At 35.0% G+C, this 17870-nt stretch overlaps 1 protein-coding gene across 28 annotated transcripts in view; it reads left to right on the top strand.

Moving 5' to 3' along the window:
- The window catches only part of TTC3 (tetratricopeptide repeat domain 3), a 118322-nt gene that overhangs the window by 4830 nt on the left and 95622 nt on the right, over positions 1 to 17870 (top strand). For 11 of the 28 annotated variants that reach the window (XM_025987864.2, XM_025987862.2, XM_072740579.1 and 8 more), the window contains exons 2-10: positions 7711 to 7865; positions 8477 to 8519; positions 9025 to 9175; positions 9642 to 9729; positions 10531 to 10584; positions 11852 to 11972; positions 14502 to 14587; positions 15759 to 15853; positions 16966 to 17028. The exons of 14 other annotated variants lie outside the window; for them this stretch is intronic. In XM_025987864.2, the coding sequence (XP_025843649.2) occupies positions 7722 to 7865; positions 8477 to 8519; positions 9025 to 9175; positions 9642 to 9729; positions 10531 to 10584; positions 11852 to 11972; positions 14502 to 14587; positions 15759 to 15853; positions 16966 to 17028 (845 nt within the window). In that variant the 5' untranslated portion in view covers positions 7711 to 7721. Of the gene's footprint in view, positions 1 to 2688; positions 5053 to 7710; positions 7866 to 8476; positions 8520 to 9024; positions 9176 to 9641; positions 9730 to 10530; positions 10585 to 11851; positions 11973 to 14501; positions 14588 to 15758; positions 15854 to 16965; positions 17029 to 17870 lie in introns of those variants that run through there. 3 more of the 28 variants (XM_025987863.2, XM_072740580.1, XM_072740598.1) reach the window with 2 other exon arrangements.

Here is a 17870-nt window from a genome sequence, read left to right as displayed (position 1 = left end):
TGTGATTTTACGATTTTCTCCATACAGATCCAACAATTTTAAAATGTTGATTCTGATGTTTTAGTTTTGTTGCTTTCATAAATGGTGTTATTTTTTAAGATTCTATTTTCTCACTTTATTGTTAGCTAAATAGAAATTTAATGGATTTTTATATTAATCTTTAGCCATCACTTGAAAAACTTTCATTATTTCTAATAGAATTTCTGTAATTCTTTTGAGCTCTGTGTGAATAATTGTATCATTGCAAATATTGACACTTGGTTCTTCCTTTCAATTATTTTCCCTTCAAATTTTTTTTTTCTGGTCTTAATATGATGGCATACTTTTACATCTGTGTTCAATAGAAATGATTATCGTTGTTAGAAGTGATTATAGTAGGTATACATGTCTCATTCCTGATTTTAAAAGGAATGTTTTCTCATTAAAAATGCGTTATTAATTAGGGGAGTCTTTGCAATTTTGTCACGTGCTTTTCTACATGGGATAGAAAAACTCATTTTGTGGTTTTCTTTTTTAATTTATTAAATGTAATGGGTTTCAATTAATATATTTTAAAATTCTTAATTCTCTTTTGTGTTCTTTACTAAGATAAACCCAAATTGATATTAGCGAATTGTCTTTTCATGAACTACTGGAATGAATTTGCTAATATTTTATGTAGGATTTTTGTATCTGAGTGAAATCATCTGTCATTTTTCTTTATTGACAATTTTGTCTGATTTTGGCATTAAGGTTATACTGACCTTATACTAATCAGAGAATAGTTCTTTTTGTTGTTGTTCCCTGGGACAGTTTGCATTAGAGTGATTTGTTTCTTAAAAGTGATTAGAGGTTGGAATTTACCTCTAAGATCATTTGGATCTAATGTTTTCTTTGTAGATGGATTGTAAATTGTTAATAATTTAGTAGTGATTAGCAGTTGAGTAGTAATAGGACTACAGATTTTGTTTCTTTTTAATTTGGTAAGTTTAAGCAATTTGTCTTTTCAACAAAAATTTTAAGTTGTCATCAAGTTCATGGTATTTTCTTAATTACTTTTTAAATTTCTGCTTTATTTATTGTTAATGTTCCGTTTCTCATTTTGAATATTATTTGTGTGTGACTTTTCTTTTTTATTTATTAATTTTGTCAAAAGTCTAGTTTAGTAATCTAGGCAAGTGATTAATTTTTGGCTTAATTCTATTACATTTTTGTGTTTTAGTTCATTGATTCTTTTTCTTTTACTTACCTCTTTTTCTGTGTTTGGACTTACCCTTATGTTATTTTTCTAACTTAAATCGCATTCTTAACTCATTAATTTTCAGCCATTGTTATTTCCTAGTGTAAGGAAGTTATTAGGCTGTAAACTTGCTTAAAATTAATTTTGATTTATCTAACATTGTTTAATTTATAGTGCTTTTATTGTCAAATCTAAGTACTTTTAAAATTTTTCATTTTGATTTCTTTGACTTACATGTTTTAAACTTTCCTTTGAAACATGTTTTTTAATTTCTAAATGTATCTACACTAACATTTATTTCTATTATTCATTTCTAGATTGTGTTATCAGAGAATATAGTATGTATTTTATCTTTTAAAAAATATTTGCTTGCCCTGGACTTCTGGCCCTGTACATAGTGAATTATAACTTTTCAGTGTGTACTTGTGACAAATATATATTCTCTAATTGTTATGTATCTGTTAGATCAAGGTTGTAAATTATATGCTTTAGACTGTCTTTATTAATTTCTGTTTCACTTGTTATTGAGAGAGATGTGTTGCAGTCATCTCTTTTTCTTGACTTTTTGTAGTTTTAACTTTTTTTGATGTATTTTGAGACTTTGATTAGATATGTAGAAGTTTAACATTATTTTCCTCATAGATTGAACCTTTTCTATTATCCTGTGATCCTCTCCATGCCTAATTTTGCTTTCTGTCTTAGCATCTATTTAGTCTGTCCCACCTTCGTTTGGGTGGTAATACACCTGGAATACCCTTTTCTCTTATTTTACTGTCATTTTTTTTTAATGTCCTTAAGTTTAAGGTGTCTGTTATAAAGAATATATTACAGGGCTTTTCTTTTAATCTAGTCAGCTAGTTTGTGTTTTAATTAGTATTTTTTTTAATAAATTAATTCAAATCTATTGATAGCTCAATTTTTATCTAAAACTACTTTCCACGGTGCCTGGGTGGCTTAAGTCAGTTAAGCGTCTGACTTTGGGTCAGGTCATTATCTCAGGGCCCTGGGATAGAGCCCTGAGTTGGGTTCCATGCTTAGTGGGGAGTCTGCTCCCTCTCCCTCTGCTTGTGCGCATGTGTATTTTTTTTCTCTCTCAAATTAAAAAAATTTTTTTTTTTCATTTTACCCTTGTTCTTGAGAGATAGTTTCATTGGGTATATAGGTCTATCTAGGTTGATAGATTATTTTCTCTCTACATGGGAAAGATATTCTACATTCAAAGCCTCTTGCCAGTTTTATTTTTTTTTTACTTGGAAGAAAATATTCTTTTTCTTCTGGTTGCATTGAATTTTCTATTTTTGGTCCTATGTCATTTCCTTTCTAAGTCTGCTGGAGATATCTTTATTTATCCTCTTTTGAATACACGTGTTTCTTGATTTTGAATTTTGTCTTTCATTAAGTCTAGAGATTCTGAGCCTTGTAATAAATACTATTTTATCTCGCTTTGATTTTATCTATTTTCTTCTTCTGGAAGTTTAATTGGATGTACATGTGTTGAATTGTTGGCAGATCAATTACTTTTCATCTTTCTTAGTTTTCATTTCCTTGTTTCTTTACCAGAATTTCCAGTGCTAGGTGATTTCATTAGGCACATCTTGTAGTTCATAATTTCTTTTCATCTGTGCTTAATCTTCTTTTAAGTGAATCTGTTTTTTTCCTTTTACTTTTAACAGTTATATTTTTTATTTCTAGAAGTTCCACTTCTTTTTTTAGATTCCCAAGTCTTTTATAGTCTTATGTTGCTTGCTCTTTTTTCTGAATCTATGGGTATTCTGTAGGCTGTATATGGCAGTCAATCCAATGTCTGATGTCTTTAGGGGTCTAAATTCATTGCTGTTCTTTCTGTTGTCTCTCCCTCATGGTGGGTTGTCACCTCCTTTGCTTGATGATCTTTGGTTATGAACTCCTATTTGATCTTTCCCTGAAGCATCTTGAGAGTTTGATTTGTGCTTTCCTTCTGATTTGTATCGGCTTCCATTGGAAGCCAGGGAGTTTGCATGGCTCAGTTTCCTCACTTTGCTTCTGGCCCAGTGCTCAGTGTCCATTATTGCTCTTGGCATTACTGTTTGTAGCTCTTGACTGTCAGCTTTAGTTTTTAGCTAGAGGTTTATTCCTTTTGGGGGGGAAAGGGTGGCTTTAAATGTTCCCTATTTCTATGAGCTATGAGCTCAGCAAAATTATAAATTTTTAAAATCTAGAACCTACTTTGTTTTGCAATGAGAGTCCCCCATTAGTTCTTTGTAACTGTTGGGATTAGAAGTCCTTTACATTAATGTTTAATTTTAGCAGTGTGTTTACTTGAGTTTGTATTAGGAAAAAAACAAACGTGTCTTACCAAGTGTAAGATTTATTGTGATACCAAATTTTCTATTAAAACGAATTTACATCTAAGTTAGAAGTTGAGTTAGTCTCAAGAAAAAATATTGAATAACAGTAGCATAGGTGGTGGGGTGGATTTTGCAACTTTAGAAAACATTTATTTATTTAAACGTAGAAGCTTGGGGAGTGTGAATAAAAGATTTGGGAAACATTGAGCTAGGGAATCAAGGTGAGTAGGGCACAGTGTATCCTCTGTGCTTAACAAAGATAAACCAGTGATGACCAGTGTGAGAACTGCTGTCAAAGAGATATGGACAGGGTACTCTGGGCTTACAGAGAAGAGATGCAGAAACTTGGTAGTAGTGAGAAATGCATCCCAGAATTAAGTATTAAGGATTGGTAAACAGGTGGTTGCAGAATAAGGTTCATGAATCAGAAGCAGTTGAGTATGAATGGCTTCTAAGTTGCATGTCATGAAGTGACTGAAAATAAAAGCAGGAACAGGATTACAAAGGCCTTACATGCTATGGATGGGAGTTTGAACCTTATTCTGAAGGTGAAGGGAAGCTACTGAATGATTTTTAAGCACTGAAATGTTATCAGAGTTTTAGAGGGTGCCAGAGTCAAAAGCAAGTCGCCAGCTAGAAAGCTGCTTGTTCAGTTAGTTCAGAGGAGAAAAAATGAAACAATTAAGACAGTGTCTCTGGCATGAAGAGGTGTACGTGTGCCTATTTTAGGTTTCTTTGGTGGATGAAAATGACAGGGCTTTGTGGTCAGGTGAATAGGAATGTTGAAAAAGACTGCGGAGCCTAGATTGAATCCCAGGGAGCTACTCTGGTTAACTAGGTGGCATGTAGAGCAACTGACTGCTAACACACAGAGGAAAGAGGAAAGAACTTGGTTTCATCCGTTTGTTTTTGAGGAAAAAGATAAGTTCATTTTTGAACTTAATCCGAGAGGCTTGTGAGACATCTTAAGATTCAATAACATGTTGACAGGGACTATAGAGATGCAACACAGCCTGGAGAAATTAGAGATTCAGCATTTGGGCGTGTGTAGCCATTGTTTGCTAAAATGAAATATGAGATATTTAAAGTGGCACGTAGATTTTTTAATAGTTAAGAATTTAATGTGTATGAAAAACATAAGTTGTACATCAAACCTATGATGTCATGGATATCATGTAGGCCAAGTGAGCCCAATAAAAGAGAAATACTGGGTAAATAAAAATACATGTGTTATGTGGAAATGGTAAAAATCATGGTGGAGCTATGCAAATGATGGAAGTTCAGAAAGTGCTGTTTTAAGCCATGGGTGTGGTGGATAAGGTCACCGAGGAGAGAGTAAGCCTGAAAAGAAAAGAGAGTTAACATTTGGGTGGCGGGGAATGGAGAAGAAGAGCCCATGGAGACTGAGGAAAAGCAGCCAGAAGAATAGGAGGAGAACCAGGAGAAGATGGTCTTTGGAGTCCAAATGAAGAGTTCTGAGGAGGAGGAAGTGGTCAACAGCGTCAAGTAAGTTGTAAGCTGAAAAGTGCTCTTTGGACTTAGCATTAAGGCAGACCATTTAGCTGGAAGCATCCAAACAGTGGATTTTTAGAAGTACTCCTCTAATATTAATGTTAATGATAGCTGATATTTCTAGCATTTCCTATATGGCATGTACTATTCTAAGCAATACAAATGTGTTAACTGGTTAATCAGATAAGTAGTATTGCTCTTGAATTTGATACATGAGAACTGAAATACAGAGAGGTTAAGTAACTTGCCCAAGATCACACATTCAGGAAATGGGGGAGCCATGATTCAGTCCCACGCAGTCTGGTTCCAGAGTCCATGCTCTTAATTAACCTCTGTGTCAGTCACCTTGTTGATTAAAACAGAATAGAAAATAATCCTATCAGTGTCTAATTACAGTGTAGTTGGTATAGGGTGTGCTATCACTGAAGTCAGCCAGGCTGTGAATGACCAGCATGATGTCACAGCGGCTTAGTCTGCTGTGTATGAGCACATTAACTATATTGTAATCCATGCCACAATGGTGATGTGTGGGCTGTGACAGAGTTTTTTGTTCTTGTGTGTATATGTATATATATTTATATATATATGTATATTGCTGTGAGGATATATATGTATACACATACACACACAAAATGTAAAGCGAATGAGTTTAAAAGTGTATTTATTTCCCAGAGAGCATGTGTTCCATTTTACATGCCATACTTGGGTCCTAAAGTGTCTGGTTTTTTTTTTTTCACTTTTGGAGTTAAATTCCCTAAACTCTGGAAATATTGCTCATCCAGAACAGGTCAGGTTCCAGACCTGATAATCAGTCTGTTATAGAAGGTCACTAATGACCTCATTGTAAGCAGTACCCTTGAATGGCAGAGGTGGAAACCCATTTGCAGAAAGCCAAAAGTGAATGAGAATGGAAGATTTGAATGGGAGAGAAGGGAGGAACAATTCGTGATGAAGATGAAGACTGTGTAGGAGATAAGGGGACACAAGAGCTTTATGACTCTTGGTTGTGGTCAGAGGAGCTAATCAGAGTTAAAGATTTAAAAACTGGTTTAGACCTGCACCATGATCTGAGATATAGCCTTGGGAAGGAAGAGCCTGGGTGTCCTGGGCAGTGAAGATCATTTTAATCAAGGAGGTGAACAGGAGGCTGGGGTCTTGAAGGGATTGTCTTCATGGGCCTTGATGTGGCTGGGATGTTGAGAGTTTGGAAGAGAGAAAGGGAACACTCAACTAATAGCCAGTGTTCTTGAACAGGACAACAAGTGAGAACTAAGTAGGTGGCAATGACAAGGAAAGGTAGATGTGGTGAAATAGAGTGAGAGAGACTGTGGAATCAGAGGACCTATGTTTGAATCCTTCTAGCTTGATGAGCTTGAGCAAATTACTGAATTTTACTCAATGCTTCCCAGCTGTACCCTGCAGGTGATGATGATTGGACCTGAGAATTGCTGTGAGGATGAACGAGATAATGTATATAAAAATAATTGGTACAATGTGTGACAAATAGCTAGGAAGATTGTTATTGTTCTTCTCATACTGTGAGGTTTTCATACAGCAAATTAGACCTAAGAAGAATTAAATAGATTTGTATTTTAAGGACTGATGGTGGTCTTGCTTAGGAAAAAAGAAACTTGGTTTGTCCTAACAATAGCCAGATAATAGTGGTGAAATGGAAAGGTCTAAGAAATGGTGTTGATGTGGTTCTAGTGATGATATGAAAAGGCGGCCATTACTTGGGCAAGAGTTAGAAGTGCTGCCATGCTGCATTTTTCAGTGATGTTTAGGTTTTGTAGCTATTCTCTGATAGCTATAAATCTTTATTATTGAACTTTATTCCAGAAAGAAGCCTTAGTCTGAAACTCCAGCCCTAATTTCCCTTTTCCCCCATTGAAATAATCCTTTTCAAAACACAGATGATATGTTTCATAATACGAGGCTGTTGATAATATGAGATTTTTTGCCCACCTTTGCAATCTAGCAGTGCTGTGTGTTGCAGTTGTAAGAGTGCCAGATGCAGCAATTGTTAGGAGGATGGAAGTCTGGATGTGGCTCTGGGGAGTTAGGAGATTGATGAGCTTGGCCTGTACCACTCCAACTCTGCCCCTTTGCCCAAGACAGGAACACACATAGATGGACGGATAGGAGAATATGAGCAGCAGATAAACCATTTTCTCAGTGGAGTCAGGATTCACTTCTGGCCAGGGGGTTGAGAATATGGCAGTTTGTGTGTGGTGAGATGGCATATTTCACAGGATGCAATAAAAGCAGATGGGGTAAAAGGGCAGCAATGGAAAGATGTCTTTTGTTCATTCAGCAATTATTCAAGGGTTTTACCATGTGCTAGGCACATACAAAAGTGAGTAAGATACCCTTAATTATCTTCCATCTAAAGGAGACATGTAAACAAGTTCAGAGTAGAGATGGTGACTGTGTGATCCTAAGGGAAAAAAAGAGATTAAACTGATATTTGAAGAGAGTTGGGCAAACAGTAGCTGAGGATGAGAATCTTCCAGATTTCAGTGTTCTTACTGATTTTTTGGGGAGGCCTAAGTTCAAAGGATTTTTCTAATAAACTATATAAGCCAGGAAAACTGCTTCTCATATTTTCTCGAATGATTTAAGTACTGATTTGGGTTTGTGTTGTTTCCTTAGGATGGTACAGCATGGATGATTTTGCCCTGGGAGATTTCACTATAGCAGATGATGCTTTGTCAGAAGATTGCCCTTATGTGGACGGTTGTGTCTTTGCTCCTGAATTTATGTCCAATGATTATGTTCGTGTGACTCAACTTTACTGCGATGGGGTGGTAAGATTTGTTGCTCTTTTGTTTTAATGCTTTGTCTTAAAGGCTTATTATTTTGAGAGATTAATGTGAGATTGTATTAGTTTCTGGCATACAACATAATGACTTAAAATGTGTATATGTTGTAAAATTATCACCCCAAGAAATCTAGTTAAAACTACACCCATCACTATTCATAGTACAGATCTTTTTTTTTATTATGCTGAGGACTTAATGTCTACTTTTTAAAGGTTTTTTGATTTAGAGTTATGGGAGTAAAGATGTTTTTGTGCTACAAAACTTTTCACAGGGAGGTACAAATTCGATTTCATAAGGGAAAGGAAGCAGTGCCTTAACAACAAGAATGTGCAGTACCAGAGAATGAGTGATGGGGAAAGATGGTTTTCTGACTGGAGATTAGAAAGGCTCTCAAGAGACAGCTGTAGATGCAGACCCCGGGGGAAACACTTGGGAAAAAAGCCTAAAGATTCACCGGTTGAAGATATAATCAAAGTATATAAGTAAATGTGCACTGAAAAGTTTATTAGTTTAGTACTGATAGTCCTTACATTAAAAATTGAAAACTACTTTTGCATTTCACTAGAGAAAAATAAAAAGAATTTTTTTTTGTTTAGGGTATGCAGTATAAAGATTTTACCCAAAGTGAGAGAAACTTAGGTGAGTACATTGGTATTTTTTATTTTATTTATTATTATTTTTTACATTGGTATTTTAATTTGTTGAGAGATTGTTGTGGGAAGTTCATCCATTCACATCAATGTAACAGTCCTACATAGTTTTCATTTTTATTTTTTATTTTTTGATTTATGTATTTTTAATTGAAGTATAGTTAATATGCAATATTATATTAGTTTCAGGTGTACAACAGAGTGATTGGCATTTATACATGAAAATGAAATGCTTACCATAAGTGTAGTTATATGTTACTGTACAAAGTTATTACTGTGTTACTAACTATATTCCCTATGCTGTCTGAACTTTACATCCCCATGATTTATTTTTTCATAAGTGGAAGTTTTACCTCTTAGTCCTCTTCATCTATTTTGCTCATCCCCTTCCTATTTACCTTTCCATATCCATTGTAACCTTTTCTCTATTAACAGTGTTGGTTTATTCCAAAATGAGGCATAAAATATTAATTCAAAACTTTTTCTTAATTAAGAATTTGACATCTGCAATATGTGGTGTAGTAAACCAGTTTCTGTCCTGCAAGATTATTGTGATGCCATTAAAATATACATCTTCTGGCCACTTCTGTTTCAACGTCAGCATAGTTCTATAATATCACGGTTACACCCCTGTGTGGAGGCCACGTAAGTTGCTATAAGTCATTTGTTTTGTATAAACAGTAATAAACATGTTGACCATTCTTGAGGAATGCCAAGTACAAGGGAGGGCTTATGTCTTATTCTCGTATATACTTTTCAGCTTCATTCTTACGTAATCATGTGGGAAAAGTTAATGTTTTGGATTTCTATATGAATGACTAAATCATGGTGACATGATGAATGAACCTCTGAAGAGCGTTAGATGGTAGACTTGAAACTGAGTTATGGAAAATTAATATGCTTGTTTATAAGAAGCAGCATTGTAGTATAGAAAAGAGAAAAAGGTACAGTATTTTGTCAACTTAGTAAACAACTTATGGTTACCTAGAATGAAGTAAAAGAGAATTAAATTTTTTCAAGTAGCTTAAATCGAGATATAACATGGTAGGGTGTAAAATTCAGTGAATATATATGAGAACCTAATGTTTTAAAAAATGAACTTTTATTTAAGCAACTCTCATGCTTCTGAGATAAGTTTGAAGAAATTACAACATCTAGAATTGATGGAAGATATTGTGGATTTGGCAAAGAAAGTCGTGGTAAGTGGTAGAATGTGTATTCCCCCCCCACCCCCCCCCCCCCGTATCTAAAGAAAATAAATATTTATACGGTGTCAGGCCCATGTTACTAATTTATAGTGGTTAATGGATTATGGTTTCAGTTTGGATTAATCTGAGATCACTCTGCTACCCGTGAGTTTATGTTATGTATTTGAGAAATTAGATAGATGGCTGTCTTTCTGGTTCTGACATGAAGGATGAGATCCAGGACCATTCCTTATCATTAAAGGATAGAAATTGGGATTTGTCACAGATGAAAGTATGCTCCTGGTTCACAGGAACTTTTGTCACTGAAAGTGATGGATTCTCTCTTGTAAAATCATGCCACTGTCAGCATCACAACAAATATTTGTTCTTTGGGATAAACTTTTATTATACAGTATTTGAGGCAGTTTCCTGTTCTGCACTGAGGATGTTTTCCCTTGGAAAACCATTTGATCCTTTTTCTTATTTCGATTGGTTATGAAGCCAAGTGTTTATTTCCTGATAATCCTTTGCTATACTTTGTATCAGCCAGTGTAGTTTCATAAGAAATCTTAGTGTAGTGAACTTTAAAATCCATACATCTAAAGGTTATACTAAGTCATTTTATTTCTTGAAGCCAATGTAAGATTACTTCTATATTCTTAGGTAAGTTGGGCATGAAAGTGCTTGTGGGAAGTAGACTTTATGTATACATAACAGTATTCTTGAAACGTAGGATTTTTTTTGTCCACCGGAAAATTGAAGTGTAACTGATTAAAGATGGAAATAAATGTGTTTTATTGTTTTGTTTTGCAGAATGATTCATTCTTTATTGGGGGCTTATTGAGGATTGGTTATAAAATAGAAAATGTAAGTAATTTTTTTTTTTTTTTTTTTAGAAAATATAAGTGTTAAAACACAGGAAGCAAGCACAGTCATTGCTGATAAATGACAGTTGTCTCATGGCTCATTGCCACATGAATTGGGGTCACATGTTAGTGATTTACATGTATTCGCTAGTATTGATTTCTATATTTTGCTTATACAGTCTCCTTATTTTGGGGGTGTGCGTCATGCCCCCCCATATGGGTAGTATAATTTTGGGCTTCTTTTACATATGATTGTTTTTTTCTTCTTTAGATTATTTATCTGGCATATATTCTCCCAAATGAAATTATTAGGTCCTCGGTATGAACATTTTTGATACGTCATTATTAGATAATCTCCAGATAAAATGATAAGCCAATTTTTAATGCTACTGGTAACATAAACATCTGTTTCCTTAAGCCTGACATGAGCATTGATAACTCTTCTAATTAACTTCCGAAGTCGTTTCAGACTAGATGTATGAATAATATTTCTGTGAACTCCTACTCTTCATGAATATCTTTGCACTGAGTGCTTATTTTCACAGCTGCACTCTCCTATTGTTTATCTCCTTACTCTTCTATTTGCCATAGACCATTTAAAATACACAGTCCCTTTCAGGAACCTTAATCTTTACCTTTAACCTTGTGGTAAGGATGGAAGTCCTAGTTTAGATAAGTTCTGAGACCTCTCGTTCACCTTGTATTATTGTACCCTCCTGCTACGCAGGGCAGCTCCTGGCCAGGTTGTAAACCTCAGCTTCCAGGTCTGTAATGATTGAAGCACCATCCTGGTCTCTGAGGGTAGCCTGAGGTTACTTGAAGATACACATATGTGAGTCCATGGTGTCAGTTAACTTATATATATTGGGGTCCAGGTATTCTAGGTTGCGTGCTAGAGTAATGAAAACATGAGATTGTGTAGGTTTTTATTAAGAATCTGAAATACTTAGGGGGCCTGGGTGGCTCAGTTGCTTAAGTGTCTTGCCTTTAGCTCAGGTCATGATCCCAGGGTCCTGAGATCCAGCCCCGCATTGGGCTCTCTGCTCAGTGGGGCGTCTGCCTCTCCTTCTCCATCTGCCTTTCCTTCTCCATCTGCCTCTCTCCCACCTCGTGCTTTCTGTAGCGTGCGTGCATTCTCTCTTTCTCTCATAAATAAATAAAATCTTAAAAAAAAATCTGAAATACTGTATGTTTAAATTTATGGTGCCGTGTGTAAACTTAAAATTAAAATGAATACCCAAACCACATTCTTAATCTTTTTGATACAGAAAATCTTGGCAATGGAAGAAGCTTTGAATTGGGTGAAATACACAGGTGATGTAACAATTCTACCTAAATTAGGAGCAGTTGACAATTGTTGGCCTATGTTAAGTATTTTCTTTACTGAATGTAAGTATAAATGCATTAAATTGTTACTTGGCTCAGATTTAAGGCATTATTTGGGAAAATGAAATGTATGGTTATGTGATTTCTTATTTATGTAAGGATTTTAAAAAATGTTTTTCTCAAAATCCTTTTTATAAGAGAATTTTAACTTTGTAGTTAGCTTTATCCTAAATTTTCTGTCTTAATGATTTCTGACATCATACTTTAAAAAATGCTACTAAGTCGGGGATCCCTGGGTGGCTTAGGGGTTTAGCTCCTGCCTTCGGCCCAGGGCCTGATCCTGGAGTCCTGGGATCGAGTCCCGCATCGGGCTCCCTACATGGAGTCTGCTTCTGCCTGTGTCTCTGCCCCTCTTTCTCTGTCTCTCATGAATAAATAAAACCTTAAAAAAAATGCTACTAAGTGAATGCCATAGGTATTATATATGATACCCAAAAAAAGAGTTCATGACTGGGGCCTCATCTCATGTATTTTCCTTCAAAAGAGAAGTAAGTAATAGAGCTAAGATTATAATTTTCATTTTCCTGATGACTGTTATTCTTTTGTATAATGAAACTGCTTTGTATATTTTTTTAACTTTGTGAAATATGTTTCTTTAAAGCATTTGAATGTTAGCAGTGTTTTTATATTATGGCTATAGGGATCTTGAAGGAGGAAAATACTTGGCTCTTTAGTTGGTGACTGGCACCAGTGCCATCACCACTTGAGAAGAGGCCAAATCTTATACTGTTGATCTAAGTGATGGAGAGAAATTAAGCTTAAACATGAAGACAGTTTTTTCTAATATTACGTACTGGGCTATATTACATTGATAGAGGTGGTTCTCATTGTTCTGGAGGCCTTTAATTATAGGGTTCTCATTGTTCTGGAGGCCTTTAATTATAGGGTGGATTTTTTTTTAAAGATTTTATTTATTTATTCATGAGAGACAGAGAGAGAGAGAGAGAGAGAGAGAGAGAGAGAGGCAGAAACACAGGTAGAGGGAAAAGCAGGCTCCATGCAGGGAGCCCAACATGGGACTCCATCCCTTGTCTCCAGGATCAGGCCCTGGGCTGAAGGCGGTGCTAAACCGCTGAGCCACCCAGGCTGCCTATAGGGTAGATTTTATGGTAGAAGTAGAGGACCAATATCACGTGTTGGGCACCAGTGTGGGCTTGGTTCTGACATTCTCTCTCTCTTCTCTTTTATTTTTTTAAAAGATTTTATTCATTTATTCGAGAGAGAGAGAGAGAGAGAGAGAGAGAAAGGCAGAGACACAGGCAGAGGGAGAAGCAGGCTTCATGCAGGGAGCCTAGTGCGGGGACTTGATTCCAGGACTCCAGGATCACGCCCTGGGCCTGAAGGCAGACACTCAACTGCTGAGCCACCCAGGGATCCCCTGTTCTCTTCTTTAGAATAGCTCAAAGGTACCTGCTGTTGTACCTATTTTAGAAATAAGACTAAGGCTTTGGGAGGTTAAATGATACTTCTGCAGTCTAGTGAGTGAACCTAGATGAGAAGTCAGGTATCCCTGATTTCAAGGCTTAGGTTTTTTTTTTTTTTTTTTTTAAATTTTTTATTTATTTATGATAGTCACAGAGAGAGAGAGAGAGGCAGAGACACAGGCGGAGGGAGAAGCAGGCTCCCTGCACCGGGAGCCCGACGTGGGATTCGATCCCGGGTCTTCAGGATCGCGCCCTGGGCCAAAGGCAGGCGCCAAACCGCTGCGCCACCCAGGGATCCCTAGGCTTAGGTTTTTATCCTGTAATCTTACTCTGCCCCTTATTAATTACTTTATTTGGTGACCTGCCGAAATTCCTTCTTCAATTTAGATTTTTAGGTACTTTTTTTCACCTTGGAAATGTGTTTGGCTAGAGGCTTGACTAGTTTTGTTGGGATAAAATTATTACCACCTAAAGGAATCTATGGAACAATTAAAAATATAGAAAATGAGGTGTGGTAAACTTTTAACATAAATTTTGGTTATTGCCTACTTTATTTTAATTAGTTCATTACATTTTTAAAAGAACAGTGTTTCAAGTAACATTTTAACATGGCATCCATGAGTGTCAAAATGTTGAATTAAGATATTTAAAATTATTATATTAAATAAAAGTTAGAAAGTTTTCCACATTTTTATCTTTAGACATTTTTATTGAACATTGTGCTGGGTACATCACAGGCGCTCAGTATTGCTTGTTGAACTAACTGGAGTATTTATGAGGCCTATTTGGAATATTATGTCCAAGCATTTGTTTTAACTACAGTTGGAACTAATGTAATAATAAGTGCTTTTTTTAAATGCTAGAAGTAAAATAGATTAGATTCATCAGCAATGAATCTAATATGTTGTAAAACATTTTTTCAGTTCACTTTAAGTTGTACTATTTGATACATGTAAAAGACTGCAAGAAACATGTTATTAGAAAGTTTAATAATTAATTGACCTAATGGACTGACCTGTGTAACCTAAGTTTTAGAACATTAACAATACCAATTTGCTTTTTTTTTTAAATAAATGTTCTCTCACTCTCTCCTAAAAATAAAATTTAGACAAGTATCACATAACTAAAGTTGTAACAGAAAACTGCAATTTGCTTGAAGAATTTAAAACTCAAAATTGTGCGGAATGTATAGAGGTGAGAATAAATATTTACTTGTAAGTATATTTTAAAATTTATCTGTTAGAACTTTTGTTAACATCCAAAATAAGTTCAGTAAAACTGCTGTTAGCACACAAGGAACAGCCGTAAAATTTAATAATAACACGTTTAAAGAAAGATTTCAATACAATTTGATTGGAATATTTATTTTTCCAGAAGAGGAAGACATTTTGGTCAGAATTTAAAAATATTATATGCGTATATTAAATATATATTTACATGTTATTAAATTTATACAATATTAAATAATCATTTAAATATATGTGTTTTAAAAGTTAATTGAAAAATAGAAATTTGATTTTTTTTAAACTAAAAGATTTTTAATTAGTTGAGGAAATATAATTTTCTTTGGTAACAGCTTTTTTGAGATAGAATTCATATGCCATAGAATTCACTCATAGGAATTTTTTTTTTAAGATTTTATTTTTAAGTAATGTCTATGTTCAGTGTGGGGCTCAGACTTATAGCCCTGAGATCAAGAGTCACATGCTCTATCGACAGAGCCAGACAGGCACCTGGGAAATATGATTCTAACTAAAATTTTTAAAGGATTTAGGAAAATATTTAATGGTTCTATTCACTAACTAAAGTTATATAGTCCAGTTTATTTTAACCTGTTTATTTTGAAAATTAGAAAGTTTGAAAAGTTTCCATTATACTTACAGCATCTTTGATTTCATTCTCGCTGATTTTGCTGCCTCATTTTTTGGCAATTAACCTATTCAACGTTGCCTATATATTTTTTTTAGCAGTCAGGATTACTGAATAATACATTTTCTAACTTAAAATTTTACCTTGCATCTGTTTTCTTTCCCTGCTATATGGCAGGCTCAGTAGGCATATTTAAAAAGTAGCCCTGCCAAATAATATACAAGGAGATAAATTGTTAGTAGTTATCCATAATGTGGTGGTTTTATTTACTTTTGATATTCCTTTAACAAAGTTAGCCTTCAGTTATCAGAGATAGGTTTCTTTAAATAAGTATACCAAAATATTGGGTATTGGGTTCTTGTTTTCTACATAAAAAATCCCCCAGCTTAATTTTGTTATCAAAGATAAAAGTCCAGAGCCCTTATTTCTCAGATATCGGGGTTCTTGGTAGTCTTTGCTTTTAATTGATGGGTCTTCTTTCACCTTGGTTTCTCAGCAAGGAGAACTAATGAAAATGAAAGGAAATGAAGAGTTTTCAAAAGAAAGATTTGATATAGCTATTATCTATTACACCAGAGCCATTGAATATAGGTAAGAGCAAAATAGAACTTTGCGATCCTTTTTGTGTGGCAAATCAAATTAGAATGCTAGTCAGGAGAAATAAAAGCAAGATGAGGAGCTGGAGAGAGTATCTTCTACCTGCTATGTAGAATACTTGGGCATTAGAAGTGTTAGGGATGGCTGGGTAGATGTATGTAACCAAGTAGTAGAATTCAAGCAAGTCATGCAGAACTGTGAATATTGCCCAGGTGCCCCATTTTCTCTCAAGCCCTCCAGTATAGTGTCACTTGTTTCTTCTTGTACTCATTTTGCCTACAGTTAATCCGTTCCAAATTATCAGCTGATCAAAAAAGGGTATTTTGTTACTAACTAAAGGTATTACTAACACTTAAGATGTCCCCTGTTCGGTAATTTTTGCTGAGAGAGAACTTTTAAAGGATAATAGTTGGAATTGTTGAGTGTATGTTTTCTCCTCCTCATCTTCTGTTTGCTCAGCTACTAGAATTTTGTAGCATTCCTGCACAGTGTGCTTCATACTTGGTTCCTACTGACATCTTTGCTGGGAGTTCTAATATTGTAGCAAGGCTTTGGAGGATGTGCTGTAGATAGCTACTCTCTTTCCTGCCTTGCCTGTTTCCATGGGGAATAAGTGAATCAGGGTAGCACACCACATCTGGAAGGCTGCTCTGTTCCAAGGAAAGAACAGATTAAACCCCTAGGAAAGACAAAATTTGAAATGAAGTTATTTAAATTATTGTTGCAGTTTACAGATTTTTTTTGTCAGAGTTCTTTGTCAAGTGGTATAGTCCTGACTTATATAATTCTGTCCTTTATACCATACTTGTGATTTGCTAGCTTTTTAGTATGTCTCATTTGATCTTCACCACATCCTTAGCAGTTAGGCAGAAAATGTAGGACATTTTGAATACAGTGAAGTGTAGGTTGATTTGAACAAAGTTACTCTGGTAGGAAATGAAGAAATTAGGACTTAGCCAGTTAGGTCTCCAAATCTTATATTCTTTCTGCTCTGCCACACAGATGTAAAGTTTTTGAGAAGTTTTTCATGCCCTATGTTCTCTGTGTGCTTTTTATTTGTTTTGTATGTGATGTCCTTTACTGACTAACCATTATTTCTTTTAAAGACCTGAAAATCACCTTCTTTATGGTAACCGAGCTCTTTGTTTTCTTCGCACTGGACAGTTTAGGTAAGTTGGTTAGAGTCACTGTTACACTAAATACTCAGTCACTGAGATGTTATATACTAAATACTCATTTTTGAGAAATATTTGTTTTGCAGGCATACAAGAAAATCCTTAAATAATTTTTTGGCAGAAATAGCTAAATGGTTAAAGGGGTTCTGTAGGCTTTATATATAATGACAATGGCAGCTGTTCTGAGTGGATAACATATTATATGCTATTTTAAGTACTTTACATATGTTCCTTAATTCTCACAACATACTATTAGGTAATGTTATTCACATTTACATTTAGGTGGACTCATGCCATTACTAAGTAGTGACGTCAAGATTTGAACACAGATCTTCTCTGATGATGTAGAAGTCTGTATTTATAATACCTTTGTTATATACTTTTGCTCTCAATCTGTGTAATTCTGGAAGAATTTTCACTGTTTCCTATATCTTGATATAAAAAAATTAAGTAAATCTCATTTGTAAAGTGAAAGAAAGAAAAGAAATTTAATGGTTTTAACCATCAAAGTGAGATCATAATTCTTTTAATTTCTTACATAATTAATTCTTAGTTTCTTATGTTGCATTGAGCTTTTATTTATTGGTTGAGAAAGATTGTTGACACTGCACCAACCATGATTTTGTTGTCTCTCAGTTTAAAATTTTTAGTATAGGGCAGCCCTGGTGGCTCAGCGGTTTAGCACCACTTTCAGCCCGGGGTATGATCCTGGAGACCCGGGATTGAGTCCCATGTCAGGTTCCCTGCATGGAGCCTGCTTCTCCCTCTGCCTGTGTCTCTGCCTCTCTCTCTGTATCTCTCATGAATAAATAAATAAAATCTTAAAAAAAAATTAG

This window comes from Vulpes vulpes, chromosome 15 (genome assembly GCF_048418805.1).
Source record: "Vulpes vulpes isolate BD-2025 chromosome 15, VulVul3, whole genome shotgun sequence".
Lineage (NCBI taxonomy): Eukaryota > Metazoa > Chordata > Mammalia > Carnivora > Canidae > Vulpes > Vulpes vulpes.
This window is presented reverse-complemented; position numbering and strand designations above follow the sequence as displayed.